At 49.2% G+C, this 23409-nt stretch overlaps 6 protein-coding genes across 6 annotated transcripts; 1 reads left to right on the forward strand and 5 right to left on the reverse strand.

The window, feature by feature from the left end:
• Positions 1-1845: 1845 nt before the first annotated feature.
• Positions 1846-3245, forward strand: FSST1_002421 (uncharacterized protein; the record flags this gene model as incomplete). Its single annotated transcript, XM_083228410.1, has 2 exons — positions 1846-3092; positions 3146-3245. 2 exons carry the CDS (start codon positions 1846-1848, stop codon positions 3243-3245), a joined length of 1347 nt encoding a protein of 448 aa, XP_083092603.1.
• A 1465-nt stretch (positions 3246-4710) lies between these two features.
• Positions 4711-6080, reverse strand: FSST1_002422 (putative amino acid transporter; the record flags this gene model as incomplete). Its single annotated transcript, XM_083228411.1, has 2 exons — positions 4711-5705; positions 5756-6080. 2 exons carry the CDS (start codon positions 6078-6080, stop codon positions 4711-4713), a joined length of 1320 nt encoding a protein of 439 aa, XP_083092604.1.
• Positions 6081-8070: 1990 nt separating this feature from the next.
• FSST1_002423 (aspartyl aminopeptidase) lies at positions 8071-9595 on the reverse strand (the record flags this gene model as incomplete). The annotated part of the gene is made up of 2 exons (XM_083228412.1): positions 8071-9488; positions 9538-9595. The coding sequence occupies 2 exons, from the start codon at positions 9593-9595 to the stop codon at positions 8071-8073; spliced, it is 1476 nt and encodes a 491-aa protein (XP_083092605.1).
• A 611-nt stretch (positions 9596-10206) lies between these two features.
• Positions 10207-11156, reverse strand: FSST1_002424 (RTA1 like protein-domain-containing protein; the record flags this gene model as incomplete). Its single annotated transcript, XM_083228413.1, has 2 exons — positions 10207-10796; positions 10853-11156. 2 exons carry the CDS (start codon positions 11154-11156, stop codon positions 10207-10209), a joined length of 894 nt encoding a protein of 297 aa, XP_083092606.1.
• A 2252-nt stretch (positions 11157-13408) lies between these two features.
• FSST1_002425 (Whi5 domain-containing protein) lies at positions 13409-14190 on the reverse strand (the record flags this gene model as incomplete). The annotated part of the gene is made up of 3 exons (XM_083228414.1): positions 13409-13678; positions 13737-13901; positions 13975-14190. 3 exons carry the CDS (start codon positions 14188-14190, stop codon positions 13409-13411), a joined length of 651 nt encoding a protein of 216 aa, XP_083092607.1.
• Positions 14191-15524: 1334 nt separating this feature from the next.
• FSST1_002426 (uncharacterized protein) lies at positions 15525-20103 on the reverse strand (the record flags this gene model as incomplete). Its single annotated transcript, XM_083228415.1, has 4 exons — positions 15525-16850; positions 16901-19711; positions 19769-19871; positions 19925-20103. The coding sequence occupies 4 exons, from the start codon at positions 20101-20103 to the stop codon at positions 15525-15527; spliced, it is 4419 nt and encodes a 1472-aa protein (XP_083092608.1).
• Positions 20104-23409: the final 3306 nt, after the last annotated feature.

Here is a 23409-nt window from a genome sequence, read left to right on the forward strand (position 1 = left end):
GCTGAATGAATGTGAGATTGTTTGTTCAACACAGACTTCCGATAGCCTCACCTGGAAAGCACAGAATAGACTACACTAACACGCAATAGCCTAATTGATGCCAAGTTTTATCAAGATGCGCATCGGGGACTTGGGATTGTGATGTGATACTTGGCTGGTGGGTTCCTGCATTAATCCCAAGTTAGAGGGTGGCGCAGAAGACCAAGACCCTGTCGCTGCTCCACGCATGGCGGATTAGCCTTGTATCAGATTTTGTGAAATAAACAGAGAACGAATCAGATTTCCTATGCAAGCCCTGAATAAAAAATCAGCTGGCGGAGTAAAGATGATGGATGATTGTGTAGAATTCATTGGCTATTGCTGTTTATGCACTGAGACATCTTCTCTGACCTGTCAACCATTATACATAGGTACTCATGAAAGACACACATTTTTTGAATGATAAAAAAGACTCTGAATACCGTCCCATAGTTAATTCTATCTAAATGCCGCTCGCATGGTTGCGAAACAAGACATGTCTTGGCCTCTCATTAGATGAATCCAGGGTCTTGGAACAAACAATGGATAATGCTCGGTCCGATATTATGTTTGAAACAGATGGAAGCCTTCTTTCCCTCGGACCCTTGCATAAAAGGGGATGGACACTTGCACAAGTCCTTTTATTTTGGCGGTCGGCTTCCAATGGAAGGAAGGTACATGCTAGCAGTACCCCAGTAAGAAAGCGCCAACATCCACCAACTGGTCCCCGCCAGCAAAAGAACCCCGGTTTCGTCTTTCAGCAACTATCCCTGATCAACATGCACCATCGATCCTCATATTATGCCGCGCTTCAAAGTGCTACAGTCGTTACAAGGTAAAGCCGAGAAAGACGGTGGGGAGGCAAGTCAGAAAACATCGCAACTTTTCACTTGGTGCGGAAGTTTTGGCTGATTCTTTTGCTTTTTACGGCAGTATTCTCAGCCTCTATCAATCAATCCTTGACGAACCGTTCGCTGAACTTGGCGCCCCCTCCTGCATCAAGCAGCCACTCAGTGTCCAAGCCAGGCCTGTCGATCCCTGGGTGTGGCGGTCTCCACTTTAGACGACCGAGATGAAGAGGGTGAACGGAGGGTGAATGGTTGATGTTCAACTGGTCCACTGACCGACAATGGCCATTGAGACTTTACTCTCAATGCAAGGAATCAAATGCACTTTCCCAGATGTTATTCCCTGACCTTGGCAAGCCGCTAGAAAAGGCCTTATCTTGGAAATGCAAAGCAAGCCTCACGAACTCGTCAGCTCATACACTAGACAGCACCAACAGCATTGGCCTCCAAAGTCACACATTTCAACGCCATAGTATCTATCTGCCGTGCTCTCAACCATCTTCTGGTCCGTGGCTCACAAGTGATGGCGATCCAACCGCCAACTTTCAAGGATATGGGGCTCGAATCCACAGACCAAAAGGCGCTCCATGGGTGACCGGCTTCGAAAGACTGGGGCAAGTGACATGGCTTCCCCCAACTTCGATACTAGCTAGGTTCACACTTCATCCCATGTTGATTGCCTTTTCTGGAAACCCCCCTGGGACCCAGAATGGATGGCCTCCTTGGATGAGGGTACGTAATTTCTGTACAGGAGTTGCTGCTCTATGGATCGATATCGCTATTAATATGCGACCATCCTGCGACCTCAAACACTTCTTTTCCTTCTCTCTTCTTCAGCCCAAAAAGCCATTTCAAAACTGCTAGTTTCAGAAACATTTGACCTAGGTCGTCCATTCTTTCACCACTTTCAAACATATCAACCTATTTTTTAAGCTTATAGCTTCACTTTCTTTACCAACTTACAAACAAATTCGCCAAGATGCGTTACTCTACTGCCGCTGCTGCTCTCCTGGCCACTGGTGCCATGGCCCACTACGACGAGGTTTCCAAGGTCTACGAGACCAAGCGAGTCACCATCACCTCTTGCGGACCTGAGGTCACCAACTGCCCTGCTCGATCTACCGTCGTCAGCACCACCTCTTACCCCGTCCCTCCCAAGGTCACCTCTGCTCAGCAGGGTGCTGACACCACAGAGGCCTACGAGGTCCCTGAGGTTCCTGCTACCACCGAGGTCCCTGAGGTTCCCGCTACCACCGAGGCTCCTGAGGCTCCTGCCACCACTGAGGCTCCCATGACCACCTCTACCATCTACTCCACCAACATCAAGACCATCACCTCTTGCGGTCCCGAGGTCCCCAACTGCCCCGCCACTGGTGGCACTCCCGTTGTCGTTACCGAGACCATTGCTGTCTCTACCACCATCTGCCCTGTCGAGCCTACCGGTGGCAGCGAGAAGCCCGGCAAGCCCGAGACTCCTGGCCAGCCTGAGAAGCCCGAGCAGCCTGAGACCCCCGAGACTCCTGAGCAGCCTGAGACCCCCGAGACTCCTGGCCAGCCCGAGAAGCCTGAGCAGCCCGAGACTCCTGGCCAGCCTGAGAAGCCCGAGCAGCCTGAGACCCCCGAGACTCCTGAGCAGCCTGAGACCCCCGAGACTCCTGAGAAGCCTGAGACCCCCGAGACTCCTGGCCAGCCTGAGAAGCCCGAGCAGCCTGAGACCCCCGAGACTCCTGAGCAGCCTGAGACTCCTGAGAAGCCTGAGCAGCCTCAGACTCCTGGCCAGCCCGAGCAACCTCCTGCTCCCCCTGCCCAGACCCAGCCCGAGCAGCCTCCCGCTCCTCCCGCTCAAACCAAGCCTGTTGTTCCTGAGCAGCCTGGCCAGCCCGGTAACGGCACCGTTCCTCAGCCTCCTCCCGTCTACCCCAACCCTCCCGCTACCGAGACTGGAGCCAAGCCTGTCGCCCCTCCCACTCCTGTCCCCGGCCAGCCCGAGGAGTGCGTTCCTTCTCAGTCTGTGACTGCTATCACCAAGGAGTACACCACCGTCCTCACCAGCGTTGAGTACTCTACCATCCAGGTTCCTTGCGCCACTGGCACCAACCCTGCCACTCCTGAGCAGCCCGAGAACCCTGAGAACCCCCAGAACCCTGGCGAGCCTGAGGTTCCTGCTCCTACTGGACCTGCTGTTCCTCCTCCCGCTACCACCCCCATCGGCGGTGGCAACCAGACGTGAGTATCCTGATATTCTTTGCTATTTAGACATTTTACTAACTTAACTGCAGCGTGCCTACTCCTCCCGCTGTCACTGCTGGTGCCGCTACCTTTGCCGGCTCCGCTTTCTTCGCTGCCGTCGCTGGTATCGCCGCTTTCATCATGGTTTAAACTAATACCAATTTCAACTGCATCTGTTTAGGCCTGCTGGCTATGGCAACTCATGAACTCTTCTGTATTTAAAGTCTTTCAATGTACAATACTCGACTAGGCCTTTGAATACCACCGCTATCTTGGCGTTTTTTACTTTGTATATTATTTCTCTAATCTGCAGTCTGGCATTTGCGATTGGAACTACATTATGCTGTTTGATGTAACTTTTATGATTCCATCGTCGTGTCTTTCTAGTACTCAATTAATCAACTTGATATTTAAATCTTGTTCGGACATTTTATGCAAAGACGTTAGAAATGGGTTTAATTAGGAATGGTGCCAAGTATCCTAGTCAAGCCACCAGCATGTCGACCCCTGGCAAATCTGGGGTGAAGGGACGCCAATTCATCTACTCCACCCGTCTCATTTCCCGCATCGTGCATCTCGGTGAGATCTTGAGCACTGACTTTGTATGGTTAACGAATTTGGAATACGCAAATTGCCAAATATCGCTTCCAACATTTCCACAGCTTCATTTGCATCTAATAGGAAGGACGCAGAGTCTAGATGTTTGCAAGTAACAAGGATACTATCAAAGATGAAACGGCTCATTTAACATATGGTAAGTTTGCTCGAAGATGGTGTGAGGTTAGTAGCAGGGGGCAATCAATTTCCGGAGTCTATTACTGGCTTTACCATTTGGAGACCATGGAGTTCCCATTGATGTCCCTTGGTTCCAAGGACTACGGAGTGCTCGCTTGAGCCCAAATATCTCGTTGGATGCTGAAATAACGGAGACAGCCCAGCACCGTCATAAGAAGGGACTCTAGCCAAATCCCTCAATAAGTCCAAGAGCTAACGTGCCAGGCCATAGCCTAGGACAGATGTTTTGCAAGGAAAGTCATGACCCAGCTCTATGTGTCTTTGGATATGAACGCCTCATTGACGAGCGGGGTTCCTGAGAGGAACTATGCAAACACTCGCCTGCCGTTGATACACCAGGCAAGAGACGCTCAAGCTAATTAAATGGGCCGTTCTATCGGTTATGTATCTGTTTATTGAACTACTCCTCTTTTATGCCTACTGTTGTAAAGAGTCTGGTGGGTAGCAGAAAATTGGCCGCTGAAAGCATAAGAGACGAACTAGTAGGTCACTTTATGCTCCTCAGACTACTTATTCTTATACCCTAAAACTTATGAGCCCAACGTCTCTGCCACATATTGGCAAGTTGTAAATGAGTGCCGTCATACCAGCTTCGAGATGTCTTGAAGGGCAGTCTCCATGTTCAAGTTACTACAGTATCCCCGCACGACGCCTGAATTGGCCGAGTTTCTGTCACGTTTTACTCACCTGAAAGCTACAGCATGATGAAGATAGTAATTCTATTCCATAGGTAGGTGAGTATTAATTTTGGTTAATAATGATGAAAAGCCCATAAAGGTAACACTAAACCTTGCCTAAACCACGCCTAAATGACCTAAACTTAGGCGTTATCGTCGCACGACCATGGAGAACCTGTGGAGGAGCGGCTAGCCGTGATGATTTCGAGCACTGTCCCCCATGTACCTAATATCATAATCACTGTGCCAACAATAATGACCATAATGCTCCAGCATACACCCACCATCCACATGCCTGTGCCACGATGCTTTCCCTTCCAATTGTCATAGAGCCACATACCCCCATATGGCTGGAAGCAGAGCAAAGTACCAAAAGTTGAGCCGATGAGCGATACAAGAGAGCCAAAGATAGGGATGGCGCTTGCAATGATATATGCGGTCACGGTAACACCAGCTGTACAGCCAAGCCAAGTCCCCCAATGGACGATACTGTTGCGGTGAAGATGTTCAGAGCCACGGAGGATACGGAGGAAGACGTATTTTGCTGGGATGTGAGTGACGATCATGGCAGTAACCAGTATGCCGGGAAGCGCAAAGCCATAGCAGATCTTCTTGATTATAGGACCCGCAGAACCGAGTGCAGGGGACGACACAAAAGAACCGCAGGAGATATAAACGACGCATCCAATGATAATATACACTGCAGCCACAACTGATTGGGAATACGTCAGGGCGCGGGTGTAATGTCTGGGCTCGCGCATCTCTGCCACTATCGAGAAGAACGCGGGCGTGCCAGCAAAGGCAAAGACTTGACAACCTATTGCACTGAAAGCCTGGTGGATGCTGGGATTTCCGAATAGTTTCCAGTCTGTCTTCCAACCGCCATATGAGTCGGGAATGGAATGGGGTTGATCTTCGAGCGTAACAGCGACGGTGACAGTAAGGATGGAGGTCATGATGCAAGCAAGGCCAATCCAGGCAAGCCACCCTATCTTGCCGAGAGTTCGGATGCTTGCAAAGGAGAAGGTGAGAGCGGCTGCGATAGCGACGAATATAGCAGTGCATGCGGCATGCATAGAAACGGCGTTGAATGCGATCGAAATGCCCAACATGGCTGATCCGGAGATAGAAATCCAATCTAGGAGTGTTAGTGTTAGCAGAGGCTTGTATAGTGATGGAAGGACTTACTCAGCATGAAACCGACTGCGAGGAATTCGCGTCCATATCGCCCAAGCATTTTATATCCAACGTCATCTATCGTGTAAACGTCCGGATGGTTGCGTGTAAAAACGCCAACCATATAATTTGACCAGCCGGTGATCAAGCCGATGAGGCAGAGGGTAAACATCCCTGGAACAAGCCCAAGGGTATCAAAGCTTACAGGGATCGAAAGCACGCCAAGGCCGATCTGTGTTTTTGTCATAAGAGCAAAGGTTGATACCCAACCAAGTGCATGATAGTCAGGTCCCTCTCCGGGAGTTCCAAAGACATCTAGGGGGGCAGGCTTAGACATAGTTGGCGAGCGTTAAATATGCGATGATGGTGATGATGATGAAGAAGAAGAAGAAGAAGAAGAAGAAGAGAGACCTAGAGGGTGGACTGTTCTTTTAAACTTGGATGAATCGTCTGCTCCTGCTTCTTTAAGCATATCTATACTTCTTGGGATTCCTGGGCAAGCACTCCCCAATGAGTGCGATGACGGGCACATTATGGCAGCTGCAGTTGTTGTTTACCTCCCTAGGTACCTACCTAGGTACAGACTGCTTTCTGATAGGAAGCGTCTCAAGTTAAAGACCCGTATGTGTACGTTTGTCTTCGGCTTTATTCGTAAGAACCTTCAGACTCAACTCAAAAACGCCTCAGGGTATCAGAAAACTTGACCAATGGAAGCATAAGAGACGAAATTAGTAGATCACTTTATGCTCCTTAGAGTATAGTTCTTAGAATATTTTTTTTTTGTACCTTTAGACTTGGGAGGCTATTTATGGTAGTCAATTGAGTTTTAAAACCTGGGGTCATCGACCTTAAACTGACCAAGCGTTTATTTCCCCAGGGTCAACAGCTTGGAAGGTGTGCAAGATGTTAAGTGCAGATGCAGATACAGATACCCAAATTCCTAGACATTCAGGCGTTTAATGACATTGAGGATCGCTACGATTCAGGCCAAGATCTTCCAAGGTTAACCTTGCCTCCAAATATCAGATCTGTAATATTGATTCAGAAGAAAGACACTTGAAAGCTTTATCGAGCGCCATGTTTTATGCAAGGCTTCATCATGTTGCAGTTTTCAGATGAGCAAAACAAGACAGAAACTCGGCCAAAGTCAATTGTTGTCACGGTAGGCGATTCAGTGCGAATCAACTGCTGCCAAATCTATCACGAGATCACAAGTACAAAAAAAGTACAATACAGACCAGGCAAAAGTTCCTCAAGCCAAACTGTCCTCGGTCCGATGTATACCTTCGTGTGGCTTTGATACATTCCCGAACCCCGAGGCCTTGAAGTCGGCCCCTAGAACCGTCGAACGCCGAGATTTGGAGGCTTTGACTGCACTGACTCGTCTTTGGAGTGGTTTGGTATATTGATTGGGACTGGGTAAGTTAGCCATTGTCGTATTAGTTAGTCACAGCGCGTATTCTCATTGAGAAATGAGTTATTGGGTCCTAGGAATTGCAAAGGCAAAGAGGACCTCAACAGGAAGGATCACAGCAAGGAATGTAAATTCATGATGGATTGTGGCAAAAGATGGGCATTCATAGTTGACTGGAGTGTTTTCGTTAACTTTATTAGCTCCGCCATTATAGTCTTTGGAACCTGGGGATATCAATGGGAACTCCATGGTCATGTAAGGCTTCCGGTGAATGCTTGGTATTTAGGTATTCGAGCTCAATGATTGAACCAAGAATGGTCTTTTCTTTGTGTTAAAGGAAGAAAAAGCGGGCTACATAGCAGGTCTCACAGTGCTTTTGTATTGTGAAAGAATACCCAAGGTTGCTTAAGAACCCTGCCTTTCCTGACAAAACTGCACGATTCGAGTCACCATACTTCGAGGACAACCCCATCGGACGCGCAAAAGCCAAAGACCACAAAAGTAACACTAATCCCCGCCTAAAAGATCTAAACGGCATTATCATCGCACGACCATGATGCCCGTACCCACTATGATAGTTGGCTGGAGCTTGTTAGTCATGCGAGTACGGGTATCATGGCCACATCTGTTAAACCATAACGCAGGTGTCCTAAGAAGGGGCTCATGAGTGCCTGTTAACGTCTTACTTGCCTTTGCAATTTCCAGTATAGTTCTATCATGAAGTCGGCTAGCTATAAAACATACTCTCCAGCAAAATCTTGATAGATGTGGCGACATTCGGCAATGGCGTTGATGAGACGTTTCAGACCGTGGTAGTATGGCGCCAACGGCGTGCAGTACTTCAGGTAATGGTTCGACGGTTCTGGATCAACGCTTTGGATTTGTAGGTCATCATAATAACTCCTCTAAAAGCTTAATCAATGAGGATCTTGGGCTCCAAAGATCCATACTTCTCAAAGAACTCCTTAAATAGCCGGATGCCGTAGCCCACATCTGCAGTACCTCCGGTCTCACGAATGCTGTGCATGCTGAGCTGAGGGTTGCCGAGATCCAGTGTTCGCATACCCAGAGCAGCAGCGAGACCAGGACCAATGGTACTACCACAGGGTGAGTCGTTGCGGACGACGAAAAGTTGAAGAGGGACACCAGCTGTGCGAGCGCACTCCTCAATAAGAACAATTCCTGGCGAGTTCGTGGCATATCGCTGGTTGGCGTTAATTTTGACGACAGTGCCACCGTTCATGGCTGGTTGATGCGACGACTCGTATTTCCCAGCATAGTTGGGGTGCACAGAATGAGCCATATCAGCAGATACGAGGAACGATCTTGATAGAGTCTGCTCGTATGCAGTAGCTTCCTCGCCCTCATGGTGGACAGTCTCGTAGCTACCCTCACTAGAGGCATCCCTGTTTCCAGGAAGAACTGAGAGGCGGCGGATGACAGATGGCAGTAGGTTAGAGTTTGCACCCTGGGCAGATGTAGAACCAATCTCTTCGTGGTCGAAGCAGACAGTCAAGCGAATAGTGCTATCATCCTCAAGAGAGGACTCGTCCTTGACTGACTCGATGAGACCCTCTACTGAGCAGTATGTCATACCAAGGTTGTCAAGACGGGGAGAGAAGATGAACTCGTCGGCAAGACCACCTATACATGACTTTTGGGTATCGTAGAGCACAAGTTCAAAGTCCACAATAGCCGAGACGTCAACTCCTGCCTCGGCTGCAATAACATCGAGGACCTGAGGGTGGTGTCGTTCAGTGATCACCTTTAGAGGCTTGAACTCCTCATCCTCGTCGTCCTTCTTCTCCTCAGGCTTATCCTTAACACCCTTGTTCAGCTCGGCTGCAACAAGTCCTGCAATGGGGAAAAGCTCGGTTTCTTTGTTGGGGTCGAAGTTGGTCTGTCGGTGGAGGTGGATAGCTAGGGTTGGAATCCTCACCAAAGGCTTGTCGACCTTGACAAGCTTCTGAACAAAGTTGTCGCCTTCCTTAACCAGAACACGACCGGCAATGCTCAGGTCACGATCGAACCACGAGGTCCAGATTCCACCACCATATGTCTCGACACCGATTTGGAGGAAGCCGACGTTGGTCTTCTTGGAAACGGGCTTCAATCGAAGGCAGGGAGAATCGGTATGAGCACCAACGATGGCGACAGGGTTACCTGGACGCCACTTTCGGCCGATTGTAAAAGCAACGATAGTGGATGCATTGCGAGTAAGGTAGTACTTTCCGCCGGGACGAAGGGTCGAAGCCCACGAGTCACGCTCACGGATGAGCTTGAAGCCAGCCTTTTCGAAGCGGGCTGATGCAGACTGAACGGCGTGATAGGCTGCGATATGTTAGGTTTTGTATTATACAATGAGGCTGGAAAGTCTTACGAGTTGGCGACGCATTGACAAAGTCAATAAAGTCGAGAGCTTCCTGAGGAGGTGCCATGATGGGCGAAGAAGTGGAGAAGGAATATGAGAATGGGGTAGTTACAATTGCGGATCTGATTGTTGGTATACGTCGTGAAGAAAGACGAAAGAGAGCGAGCATCTGGTGGAGAGATGACAAAGTAAAGGAAGCGGTGGGAGTTGAGAACTAAGGTTAGGATTGAAGGCGTCGTTGGGAAAACGGGTCATGTGGTTGGTTCGTTACTGCGGGAAGCTGCAACTGCTCTATGCCACAATCACCGAGGCGGGGCTTATCTTATCGGAGTAGGAGCTTCCTAATGTGGAAGTACGTCATTGAAACAACTCTTAATAACAGTAGGTTAGTAGGCAGTCAGATATCCTCACATTGACCTGGTCTTCATTTTGGTTCAAATCATTGATTTCTTCTATATCTTATCTTATGTCCCATCATGTCATACAAAGCTCAATGGCTGGAATATATCGCCAGAGCAGTGGTATCAAGTTCTATCTATCCCAAACAGAAAGCAAAAGCCAATTAATATCGCTGGACAAATAAAACACTATTCGCTCAACAAGAAATCCCGAAAACACAGTAATAAGGAGAGGTTTTGGTGTAGAGCTTACACTCCAAACAGATCAGTGCCGAATTGCTTAGTTGTTATCTGAGCCAGAAGTGACACCCTTCTCGGTCTGAGAGACAGAGTTGGTAATCTCAGACTTGTTGAATACAAGACCAGGGTGACCGAAGAAGAGAGCAATAGCGGCGATAACAATGACAGCACCCTCAAGGATGATGAAAGGAATCTCATGCTTGATCAGCTCACCATCGTATCCCTCGCGAAGCTCAGCAACACGGTAGATGCATCGAGCGAGGATGAGAATGATGGAAGCAGAGAGACCAACAAAGAAAGCAATCATACGCCAGCCAAACGCCTGAGCTTGGCCAGATCGCCAGTATCGGATCATGTAGTCGGAGAAGGCAGCGATGAAAGCAACAAGAACAATGACCTGGAGGGCAAGACCGGCCATGGAGACATCAACGCCAACGGTGCTGTCGCTTTCGGTGGACATGGCACCACCAGCGGCTTGGAGGATCAAGCAGACAATGTCGAAGGGGATGAAAATCCAGATGAAGAGCTGAGGCTTGAAGCGGGAGAGCTCAGGAGAAAAGTAGTTGATTGCTTTGGAGAGGGTGACGTAGATGGAGGCAGTGTAGAAGACGGGAGCGATGGTAAGACAGACTAAAGACAAACTCGTTAATATGTGATGATTGTAGAGTGGAAGGATAAGAACTTACCAATCTGGATCATGAAAGCGTTGAAAGAGAAAGGGTTGTACCACATCATGATACGACCAACATAGCCGACGACTTCAGACATGCAGCCCAAAAGCATACCAGTCATGAAACCCCAGCTTTTCCATCGAATACCGAGATAAAGGTGCACGATACCGATGAGAGAAAAGAGAACGACAAAGACAATGTTGGCAGCGAGAGAAGGTCGGTAACCGTAAAGACTCCAGTCGATGGGGCAAGTGTCGAGATCGCAAGGAGTGTCAGAGCCAAAGGCGTCCTTGGGGTCGATGGAATAGTTGTAAGGCATATTGTTTGTTGGTAAGATAATAGTATGTATGAGATGTATTTAATGATAGAAGGTTCAATGTAAGCTTATTGTTGAAGCTGTGTTGAGATGAGTGTGATGATGATAAAACCTCTTCTTGGCTGGGGAAGATGGGGATTGATATAGACATGATGAAAGCACTTTGTATATACAAAATATCCATCATATTTGATACAAACCTCGGACTCGGACTCTGGTGTGTGCAAAAGCCCCTGCTGCGTTTGAGGCTCATCCACCAAGCTTAGCTATCTAAGCTCCCATCGCTCTCGCATTTTAGCGCCGCAAAGGTCGCTCCACGAAAGACGATAGGCGAGACTCTATTGGAACAAGTAAGGATTTTCGAAATGGGAATGCGACTAGAGCATCAGCCTCCTTGGGCTAAGGGGGGGCGGTGTCAGCATTTGACAAGCTGCAGTAAGAGGCTAAGAATGCAAGCTAGTCAAGGTGTGCTCTTTTGTTTCAGAGAAGCCCGTAAGCACAAGTGTTTTGTTAACGGGAATATTAATCGTGTGGCTTTATGTTGGTCTTCTTTTGGTTGTAATTGTCATTTCAGATACTACGGACAGTCACATCAATCATCCAAAGTTCTATTCTCAACAGCTACCAAAATATGGATATAAACCAAACCCTGTCTGAGATAAAGATAGCGCTCGCTGCATTGGTACTCTACGGAGCAATTGATCTGCCGCTAGCAAGTGCGAGAAGCGAGTCCGACTCGACGAACCAATCACCATCTCGATCATATCCCAAAGGATGCATAGCTTGATAGGGCTCATGCCAAGATTGCCTGATGGTATTTCAGCTACGCGTCATTCATGGATATTCAGCCTTGATCCATCCTTCTCGAAAGAATTTCCTTTCTTTAGTATCCATTGCTAGCTGACAGCTTGAATCGTCGTCATCTTTGGTGTATACAGTCACAACGACACTCGGCAACCACTCTTCACATATTGTACTTTCACGTCTCACAATAAGCAGTCGAGATTTTCCTGTGATTTGTATGGTAGACAACAAGTCCTAGTCTCGTAATCTGACCGCCAGCTCAAGCAAGCAAGCCAATCTCGTCACAGTCCACCAAACTATTATCTTACCATCCATTCCAACGTGTTTAATCCTTATTCTTTTACACGTGTACGCGTAACCGCTTCGTCGTCCTGCACTTTAATTTGAAGCTGTCATATCGAAACAAACCCAAGCTCCATACCTGAACCACTGTCAGATTCTTGTAGTAAGAGCTAGTATACGTAGTAGAAAGCTATGGCACACACTAGTGAGAAGTAATCCACTACTACAGTCGTTCTCTGCGGCGGATTTGACTTGTTTTACATTAGTCAAAGCATATTGATCCGACTCCGTGTCCTTGTCCGTACCGTCGACGGATTTCGGCCGATATTATATCTCCCGGTTTGAGGGTGGATAACAAAGCCTCGTTCTCATTTCCGATCGATGCCTTCATGATAATGATAAATAGTGACTCATTATTTGCAAATTGTTAAGTGTGTTCATGTCATATCAAAATCTCATCCTTTCGAGTGGATCTTTGGGATAATGCTTACATGTCTCATACAGTACCCAATACATGCAAACACACAAATTTCCACACATCATAACTAGCATCTTACATCTCTTTATGAACATACTGTAAGACATCTAGTCGACTCCGAAACACAGGATGGCCTATCAAGTGTCAATCCATAACATGGTGCTTACTTGAGTGCCTGGCAACAGTTGTCTGGCTAAAGTACTCATGGCCACTAAGGCTACCTCCCATCAAAAGACCCGAGCATCGATTACCAATTACTGATGAGTGGAGCAGAGTGAGTGAACGTTTGGCCGTATACAACGCCGATTAGTTGAAAGTAATACTATACATAGTCTTCCAAAATTGTCTTGAATATAAAATACAGTAAATCAAGTTGATCTATCATCACAAACCCAAATAAGTAGTGTACTTAAATGGACCAACCCAGACATCGTCAACCTCGATCTCGATGCTTGTAACTCCCTAAATAACGCCGTGGGATATCTCAGATAGTTCATATCCAGATGAGAACATGATGCCTCAATACCGTCCATGATCATTAAACAAACAATGCCTTCCCAGCAAGATTTCCAGTCGCTTTGTACCTTTGTTCGATCCACATGATCCACTCATAGAGTATGTACCAAGAGAACGCCTTCAACACCATCCCTCCATCTTTTCCTTTCCCTTTTTTATTATATTGATTATCCCATCAGCTTTGCTCCCCGTTTTCTGAAGGTGCAATCTCTGTCGCCTGGGAATCTATAGAGTCTCGTCGAGTTCTCGTCTCAGCCGCTTCCGCTTCCTCTTGGAGAGGCACAGGTGCAGGCGCAACGGGAGATACGGGACTCTGCACGCGGACGACACGTGGGGATTCGCGGGGCAGTGGTCGTTGCTGTAGTTCAGAGAGGGGCACAGTCGTTTGGCCTGTGCGGACTTTGTAGTTGGCGAGCGATAGGCGAAGACGGAGTGTTTCTGCTCTCTGTTTCGTTATGTTAGCGAATGATTCGTAAGTCGGGGTGAGCTGGGACAAAGCGTACTTGTCTTATTTGCTGGCGTGTAAGTATTGTGGGTTGCTGTGTAGTTTGTTCTGTAGGTGCGGGAGCTGTATCATGATCGCTGGTGGTGGTAGCCCATGATGCATCGTTGGCAGACGTGTCGAACACGGAGCTCACGTCAGGACTGGCACTTCTCACAGACGCGTCCTGTACAATTAATGTCAGTAAATCCATTCCCTCATGACAAGCTTTGTATATGCTGGAGTTGGATAACCCATACCTCATCACGTCCCAGACACGCCTTCTTGGCCGCCGGCGCGCTACCCTCGATATCGAGCAGCCTCTTCCTGCCCTCAATAGCCATCTTGACAGGACTATGGCCCAGCGTAGGCTTAAACAAGTTCTTTGGTGTACCAAGCGCGTTGGCATCCAATGGAGCGAGGGCGCGTCGCTTTGCAGGTGAAGATGTAGATGATGATGTCGTTGAAGGCTCCATTGCCTGAAACCGTTTGGTAGTACAAGAAACGGAAGAACGGATTAGATAACCAAAGGGAGAAAGATACAAGACAAAAAAGGTTGCGCGTTAGAGAGAGGGCGTTTTTTTGATCGTGTTCAACGTGTTAGTGGAAACGAGGAACGTTGGATGGGAAAGTAAAGTAAAGTGGTGGTTTTGTCTAGGAGGGACGCGGGCGATAAGATAAGGTGGGGGATGATTTCCAGACTTTGGCGTTTTTGGGTTGATTGGAGAAGACGATCTTTGGAAGATGGGCTTTTTTTCTAGTCAACCAGACACGACAATAAAATGATGTAAAGAAAGAAAAGGATGTAATTCATTCGCGATTCGAAGCGCAGTTACAGATTTACTTCTCCCTCTTTTTCTGTGGATTGATACTCTTCTGCATCTCAATAGTGTCTCTCTCATTCCATCACCAAAGGACCCCATTCCTAAACCAGCAACCAATTAATACGTCCTTCGCCTGTCACGTCTCACGGCCCAGGTACTTTACAGAGTCTCTACACGGTCGCGCTTTATATCCTTGTCTTTTAAAACCCCAGCCATCGTCTATTTTATTTACTAATTACCGTATCCGGTCTAGCTCGGCTTATATAATGATCTCCAGCTGCAGGCATCGCGTGCGTGTCGGAGGGTCTTCAATCTAACCGAACTCTATCTAGCGTTTGCTCTCCCGGAGCGGAGAGGCGCGTGCCTTGTGGGGCTGAATCTCCCATCACGACCCAGATGCAGGAACCGCAAGTCAGAGGCCAAGGCAACGTTCATATACCTCTACATCAAATACACATCAACAGAATCAGAGGACTACAAAAGGTAGCAAAATGCTGGGTATCATTTGGTCCGAGTCCATATCTATGAAACTCAGGACCTCATCGCCACTGTCAGGACGAAGTGTCTTGATAGCTTCAACTGGACTAAAACAACCAACTACAAAGCGCTCCAGAAACTACTAATCGTCAAAACAAGACATAATGCATTACCAAAATTGCCTCCCACCACAAAAAACTCCCATGCACCCTCTGTCGGATCACATCCTGTCTGTCATCCTTGATTCAGAACAAAGCGCCTGCCATGATGTTTTCAACCCCTTCCACCTTTTACTGTCCACCTTGCAACCAAACACATAAGTACTTTCCAAAATAAACAAGAGTCCCAGCATTCAAAGCTGGAGTTTGATATAACGATAAAACAAAACTTTGGCCGAAAATGTACCGCTGCATTGGTTGTATGTCCCATGCGACATCTTAATTACTGGCCGGTTATGTTCTCAATGCACCCAGTTGTATACTATCCAATACCGTTCAACGGCTTGGAAGTTATGAAGTAGCCATGTAGTAATGTTGGCTAGTGTCGAATTGGAAGGGCTTTGAAAAGTCCATCTTGACATCGTCCCAGTCTGGTTCTTGTAGCGATGGCTGATCAAACAGCAATGCAGCATCCGCAGCCAGCATGTCGTTAACATTGCCACCAGTGTTGCCCATGTTGAGCAATAAATCGGAATCCACATTGTGCCAATCGAAGTTGACCTCAAGGCTCGTGCTATCAGGAATATCGCTGTTGGGCTCACTACTGCCAGTGTCCTTGGCAGACTCAGGGGTGTCCCTGGGTGTCAGATAGCTGAGGGCGTTGTAGTCGTAGAATGGGTTATCATAAATTCCGTTTCCACGCTCGACTCCAAGGTTGCTGACCAGCATCTCGGGATCGATGTTGGCATTGGCCCATGGATCAGTGGCCATGGGGTCAACTGGCTTAGCGTCGACCTGCTTAGGAGTCGCGCCAGCCTTGACCCCAGCCTTGTTATCTTGAGGCTTACCCATGCTACTAGCAGATCGCTTCATATTGCCATCAGTAAACACAGGGGTGGCTGCGGTGGTAATAGGCGTCTGCCCCTGCTTGGAGTTTGTGACGCTCATCGAGGCCGCTTCAACCTTCTTTGAACCATCGGGCTCAAGTCCCAAGGCCATAGCCAAGTTTTCTTGAACAAACTTCAAAGGATTCTCCCGTGGTTTCGTATGTTCCTCAAGAATATGCTGCTGAAGAGCTTGCTCAGTGCTGTAGCCGGTTGTCGAAAATTCGCATTCGGGTTCCTTGCAAGTGAGGACCGGTCTGTGAGCAATTTGGGTTTCCGACGCTCTTCGAACATCGGGAGAGGTCTTCTTGCCGGCTTTGGGTGAAGGAGTGGCGGCCTGAGATGGTGTTCCGTTGGGTCTTGCCTTCTTGCGTGACGGGGGCAGATGCAAGTCGATTACCGGAGGCTTTCCAACATAGGTAGGGTTGCCTGCGCCAAACTCAAAGCCGCCAGGCGCGTGGGTGGTTGTAGGGGCTGGCGGTGCCTGTGACCCCTTGTTGCCTCCCTTGGCGGTACTGCCCCTGCGAGCATTCTCGACTACTGGTACTGTTTGCCGAGGTTGAGGTTGTTGAGATGCTGGTTGTGATTGGGCAGGCTGTGCGTTCTGAACTGGAGGTGTGACGTGCGGTTTAGCCATACCTATGTTTCTGGCCATCATCTCGGCAGCCAGATCCTTGGCCATGCCCTCAAGCATAACACGAGCTTCGGCGATCTCGGCGGAATCGATCGAGAATGAGTTCTTGAGAATAGACATCTTATCGCCGTCGGCGAATTGTTTCAAGATCCTCCATCGCTGAGCCAAGTTAGCAAGGGTTACTTTGTTAGGTCTGGGATATAACTTACCATTCGGAAGAACAGTTTTGCGCGTGTGTCATCGCGTGTGATGTTGTACCACTTGGTCAAGCCACGACCAATCTTGGTCATGTCCACCACAATCTTGGTGAGCTTAGCAGCCATCTCATTGTGCTCCTCTTGGGACATGGGAATATCATTCATAACCTCCTGGATCGACTTGCGTTGTTCCTCCTGTCCAAGCGCTTTGAGGCGTGCCATGGTTTCATTGCCGGGTTGTAGATTGCCAGCCCTGCTCATCTGCGCCTTTAGTAGCTGGGCTCGTTGCTCGGGAGTGAGCGAGGAAAGATCTTGGGGGTTCATCGGTCTAGGGGCTTGAGGCTGCTGTTGTTGGTTGGGTTGAGACGCGGGTCTCGCAGGCACTTGCTTCGTAGCTTCAGGCACGTCGATGGCATCGTCGTTGCTTGGGCGCTTGAGGTTCTTCGCTGGGGGTGCAGGTGATGGGTTAGGAGGTTGAGCGCGGTTGTTGACAGGTTGAGGTCTGGCGTTTCTCATCTGCTCGGGAGTAACGGTCGGCTGTTTCTGGCCTCCCTGCTGGGGAGTAACATTCTGTCCCATTGCTGTTGGTGCTTGTGCAGGCTGGGTCTGAGGCGTCGGGTTCGGCTGAGGCGGTTGCTGGAGTTGCATCGGGGCTTGAGGCATGCCCATCGGGTTCTGCATTCCTTGCTGGCCCTGGCGAGCCTGGAGCTGAGCCTGTTGTGCAGCTTGAGCCCGTTGCTGCTGTTGGTTCATCCAGCCCTGCTTCTTCATTTGAATAACGATGCTGCGCAATTGCTCCTCGGGTAGACCTGCAAACTGGGGCTTCGATGCTCTGACCTGCTGAATCTCATGGGGAGCTGCCTGGAGGATCTGAGGCGGGAACTGCATCTGCTGTCGGGCTGCCTGTAGAGGATTAGGCCCTGGTCCGGCTCCAGGCTGCATACCTTGGTTAACAGTGTTTTGGCCAAGTGGTTGCGGCTGCTGGGCTTGCTGCTGAGGAGAGAACTGTTGTCCTGGATGCTGCCCCTGAGGTTGTTGTTGCTGCTGCTGCTGCTGCTGTTGTTGCTGTGGCATCATCGCACGCCGTTGAATGATAAGTTGAAACTGCTTCTGCTGGATCGCCGCCAATTGGTTCCGCATGTGTGGGGGGATGTTGTTCTGCTGAAGCCACACCTTTAGTGGTCCCCATTTCTTGATCTCGGGGGGGATCTGGTTTTGGAGCTGGGTGAGGACTTGAGGTGGCAGATCCATTGAGTCCATCATGGCCAATTGCTGAGTAGGGTTGAACCGGGCCATTGGTCCTTGTTGCTGGTTACCATTCATGGGTACGCCACCCTGTGACTGTTGCATACCAACTGGCACTTGACCACCCATGTTGGGGTTCATTTGGCCCATCTGGCCAGGTGGGCGGTTGGGCATTTGCCCGGGAGTGTTTTGTCCACCGTTGGGTCCCATTTGTTCCTGGCGCTTGTTCTGCCAACGCTGCATCACCTCATTCAACTTGTCCGGGGACAGGCCGCTCACGATTGCACGCTGCTCCTGTGGTAGAGCGGCCAGCATATGGTGGAAAGCCTGGCTGTTTGGTCGCTGAGCCCCTTGGTTGAATCGCTGGTCTCCGAATTGTACCCCACCCTGGCCTGCCGCCTGGTTCATGTTGTTCCCAGGTCGAGACACAGGTGTATTAAGTGTATTCATTCCAGGACTTTGGGAAGTTTGCATGTTTCCTCCCATCCCCTGTTGGCTTTGCATCTGCTTCATCTGCTGGGCCTGAAGCTGTGCTTGAGTCTGCTGAGCCTGGTTGATCTTCATTTGCTGCTGGATGTTCATGTTCTGGTGAGGCTGTTGCTGTTGTGGCGGTCGGGGACCCTGTTGATTCGCTGCGTTTTGCCCGGCCGGCTGGGGTGTCGGGTTGCGGTTCTGTGCTGTGTTGGCGGGTACTACCATCTGCCCTGCTTGCTGGGCCATAAGCCCATTCATTTGCTCGGCCTTGATGCTCTCCATGTTGGAGGGAAAAGTCGAGAAGTCGTTGTTCCCTTGATTGTTGTTGGCCGCTCCGTGTTGCTGCTGCCCTTGCTGTTGCTGTTGCTGCTGCTGTTGCTGTTGCTGTTGCTGTTGCTGGAGTTGGGACTGCTGTTGACGGAGAGATTGCTGGCTTGCTTGCTGCTGCATCATGGTTGCCTGGTTGTTGTTACCATTTTGTGCCATCCCTTGCTGCGGCTGTCCCTGCTGCTGCTGAATTCGGTTCATGTTTGCTTTTAGAACCTGAAAGGCTTGATTTTGATAAAACCACATCAAAGGATCGCGACCTTGACTTGTCATCTCCTGTAGTTGTGCAGGAGAAATTCGGGACTGAAGTTGCAGGCGGGTGTTCGCCTTTTGTTGTTCCGAGGCGGTGTTGAACATTTTTGTGGCGAGTTCTGTAACTTTGTGCTTGTCTTGTTGTGAAAGCCTGGCCATGTCCTGAGGCATTTGGGTTTGCTGTGGGCGGCCTTGTCCCGCAGGCATTCCGACCATTTGTTGTCCCGGGCCCATGCCGCGACCAGCCTGGTTTGCCATGCCCATACCCATATTCATGCCGGCACCCATGGGAAGCTGCTGCTGTCCTTGTCCCATTTGGCCACCTTGCGTTGGGTGTTGCATGGGCTGGAAGCCTTGCTGCAGACCTTGACCCATACCGCGTCCCATTTGCATGTTCATCATCGCCTGTGCTTGGGCCTGAGCCTGAGCATTGACGTTTATGCTATTTTGGAGGTTAGGCTCGTTAGCCTGCCGCCGTTTAAAGAATTCCATAATCTTTTGGCCCATCTCTTGGTCATAGGCTTCCTAGAAGTGCGTTAGTGTACCGTAGACGGGGAACAAGGAATCTAGTTTTCAGCATACTTTTGTAGGGGACTTGTGAAAGGCTTCGCGCTCAAAATTGCAGCCCCATTCTGCGCCTTTCATGTAATCACCACCGTTCATAGCGAGGTTGATATTGGTGATCCTGTGATTGTCAGCGAGGTTGAAAACAAAAGTTTGTGGGAAGTCAGGGCATACAAATTCATGGTTTTTCCCATCCTATCAGAGATTACTACATTCGCTTGCCAGCATATTCCAGTAAAAGGCTGTGTGTGCTGAACCAAGTTCTGATAAACTATTTGCTGGAGCTGGTTGGGTGTCGGCTTCCGCATCGGTTGCTGCTGCATCATCTGGCCGGCCCCAGCCATGTGCTGCATATTGGCCGCCATGGCCTTGTTGAAGGGAATGAGACACGTCCCAGTCTGGTGAAGAAGTGTTGTCGCTCCTACGAGTAGATGCGTTGTTGTTTAAAAGACGAGCGGGGGTTTGAATAGCGGGCAGGATTAGATAAAGTCGATCAAGCGAGGTAGTATTTAAGGGCAGTATCCGTTCAAAAGTTTCGTTCAAGGTTTCGATGCGGATGAGCGAGGCGAAGCTTGCGTCAAGTGTACCTATGAAAACACAGGGCGGTCCATAAAAAGGCGGTGGTTTGTGCAACAAGGCAGGCAGGACTTGGGAACGCCGAAAGATAATACGCTGCGCGTGTCCGAACGTGCCCGAGTCTTGGTTAGGGCTTGTCTTGTTATCGAGCGCCGCGTCAGTTGTGCAGCAAGATTCGAACTATGTGACGTCGCGAAGAAGAATCGTTGGCTGCGATAGTGTTTGAGAAGTATTAACAAGGTTTTCGATTTGTTCGTCGATGTAGCGAGAACGGAGCAGTGGAAAAGGTTCCAGTTGCGGCCGTGATTCAGTCAGTCGGTCGGTATCGTCGAGACTTGGAAGTGTTGTTGTACGTTTGAAGATAAACTACGGGGGGTGATCGACTCGCGGTCATGCGGGTGTGATGGTAGCGAATACAAAACAGTAGACTAACAAAATGTAAAAAAGTGAAGAAAGAGAAGCAAGAATCGCTAAGGTGGGTAGCCGTCACAAGCACGATCGAGGTTCTCCTGTCAACCTGTTGAAGAAGAGAAGAGAGAAACAAGACATCAACCCAGGGCGGTCGGTGCTGGAGGTTTGGTGTTGTTTTGGTGAAAAGGTCGCAAGCGCTTTGGGTTGGGGGTTCCAAGGTGGTAGTAGTTCAGTCTAGTCTAATGTGCCCGTGGTGTGGAATTTTGGGCGGCGCCGGGAAGGCAGGCACCCTGGCCTGGTCCATGGACATGGCACATCCAAAGGGCCCTGGATGTACCTGATACTTTGTCGCCCTCCACTCTGCAATCTTCTGTAATAGGCTGACAGAGCTAGCCAAGGTGGGTGCAAACTACAGTGCTTGGGGCTTGGGAGGGCACAAGGGTCAGGGCGACTGCCGAGTTGGAGCATTTCACTTTTTTGCTAGCAGTTCAAGATTTGGGAGGTAAAGAATGACGATGTTGAATCTTGATTGATCTCGATGTTGGGGCTGTTTTACAGAGTAACTCTACCATGTCTCAATACAAAATCAGTGACAGTGTGACGACAAGAAAAAGGAGGGCAGATTCCCCCTTTGGGAGGGGTTATTCATATCACCAACTGACAGAGTGGGTGGATGGGTGAATAAATGAATGAATGGATTGATGATCTCTCTCTCTCTCTGCCGGCACTGTAAAGTGTAAATCCAGGCACGAGCCCAGTGTCAACTCAACCGTTTAAACTCTATCCTTCGGAACCCTGTCTTCGAGTCTAGTACTGTCGCAGTACACAGCCAGCCGTCGATCCTCTTCTGTCAACAATTGTTTCAAAAAATTTGACAATAAACTCGACCTTTGTCGCATCAACTCGAGAGGAGCTCACCACGTCGACAGTAGGTCCTTGGAACTTCCAAGGTCATGGTGGATAAGGCAGAGTCGCACTAGAGCTAAGAAGAGACATGGACAAGCGTCGGCAGGGCGCCTGGGCCTGAGTCTAGAGTCAGGCTAACCCTGAGAAGGACTACACGGTATAGAATACATGGCTGTCTCTCCCGTCCATCATGGAACCCTGAAGCTAGGAGGACATCTAGGTCATTTTGCAGCGCTGTGCTGGATTAAACAGCGGACTTTCAGGTGCTGTCTCTTCAGGTACGTAACCATACCGCTATATGCTCGAACCCTTGTACATCTACACAGCCACTTCTTCAGTTTACACATCTCTACACACCTCTTAGTTAGAGTGTTGCTGTTCTATCCTCTAACGCCTGGCTATTTAGGTTTGTTTCTGCTTCTTCTATCCGTACTTCTGTTTCGTACACGTTCAGCCCAGCGTGGCATGTAGGTTTTTCCTCTTCCCTGTGGCGACCCCTCCTAGGTCCCCTCCCTCTCAACTATGTACCCATGTCCATGGATACACATCAAAAGTTGAGGCGGTGGCCGCATGAGCTACTGGGCGTCTATCCGTCCGTCGTTGGACGGCCGCTAACTCGAATGGTTTTATTGTCCCGTTGGGTTCATGTATGTATGCATATGCGTACAAACATACGGGTCGGGTAGTAACTTAACTTGAGATAACCTCTTTATCCCAATTTTTCTCTCAAGGTACAGAGTAGTACTACTGCTCTACTGCCCACGGATGTCAGTCGCGTCAGGGTTTCGGCGACGGCTGAAACAAGAGGGGACCGAAAATCATCAGAGTGTCAAACCTGCGCACGGCTACAAAGTTGGCAAGGAACGGAAATAGACAGCACGCGTCAACGGTGATCGACCAGAGTTGAGAAGGAGAACGAGTTTGACATTGACATTGATCGCCGTTCATAACGCGCGCAACCGAAATCAATTGAATTTTCTGTTCAATTCATTTCACCTCAAAGCCTCAACCTTGACTTATTCGAGGATCGGCCATTATTATATCCAACAAACCTGGCATTGTACTGGTCAAGGATGCAACGCAAATCAGTGGGGTAGCCTTTCTCTTGTCAGATTGAACAACAGACAGACAAAAAGAGGCGTCGTCCGTCTGGCTTGGTCTCATCTGGTCTGGTCGAATCGAACCTCAAACGAAGGAGCCCAGAAACAGAATCCAAGAGGGAAACCCTGCGACAAGAAAGTATTGGAGACAAATGTGACACGCTTGCACAACAAATAAACACCTGGGAAAATCGACTATGATTTCATTGGTTCGAGTCCCACCGATCTGGTGAGTTGGAGAGAATAAGAGAGAGAGATGGAGAGAAAGCAAAACAGAGCAGCGCAGACCAGACCAGAGCAGAACAGAGAGGACCTGGTTATTTGGCAAAAAAAGGCCCCGCATCCCTGTTTCCCCTAGTCTGGTTGGACGCCCAGGCACGGTACAGTACCAGGTACTTTGAGGAAACGCGAGCATGGTCAAGGGCTTCTTTCTTCTTGTGCTTCTAATGGAAGCAAGATTAAATTAAGCCTAGCCCAGCACTGTACTGCACCGGTTCAGTTCTCTTGCGTCTTCTCTGCTTGAACTGTCATGATTCGCGATTCAAGCGTTTCGGTCAACTAGTTAATCAATCATCTTGTCCATTGAGCAGGCTGCAGCGGCAGCGTGAATGTCTGCGTGCATATCAAGATGCAGGGTAGAGGCGGCCCTCCCGGTTCTATCCATGT

Source organism: Fusarium sambucinum, chromosome IV (genome assembly GCF_050947815.1).
Source record: "Fusarium sambucinum isolate potato_lamoka chromosome IV, whole genome shotgun sequence".
Classification (NCBI taxonomy): domain Eukaryota; kingdom Fungi; phylum Ascomycota; class Sordariomycetes; order Hypocreales; family Nectriaceae; genus Fusarium; species Fusarium sambucinum.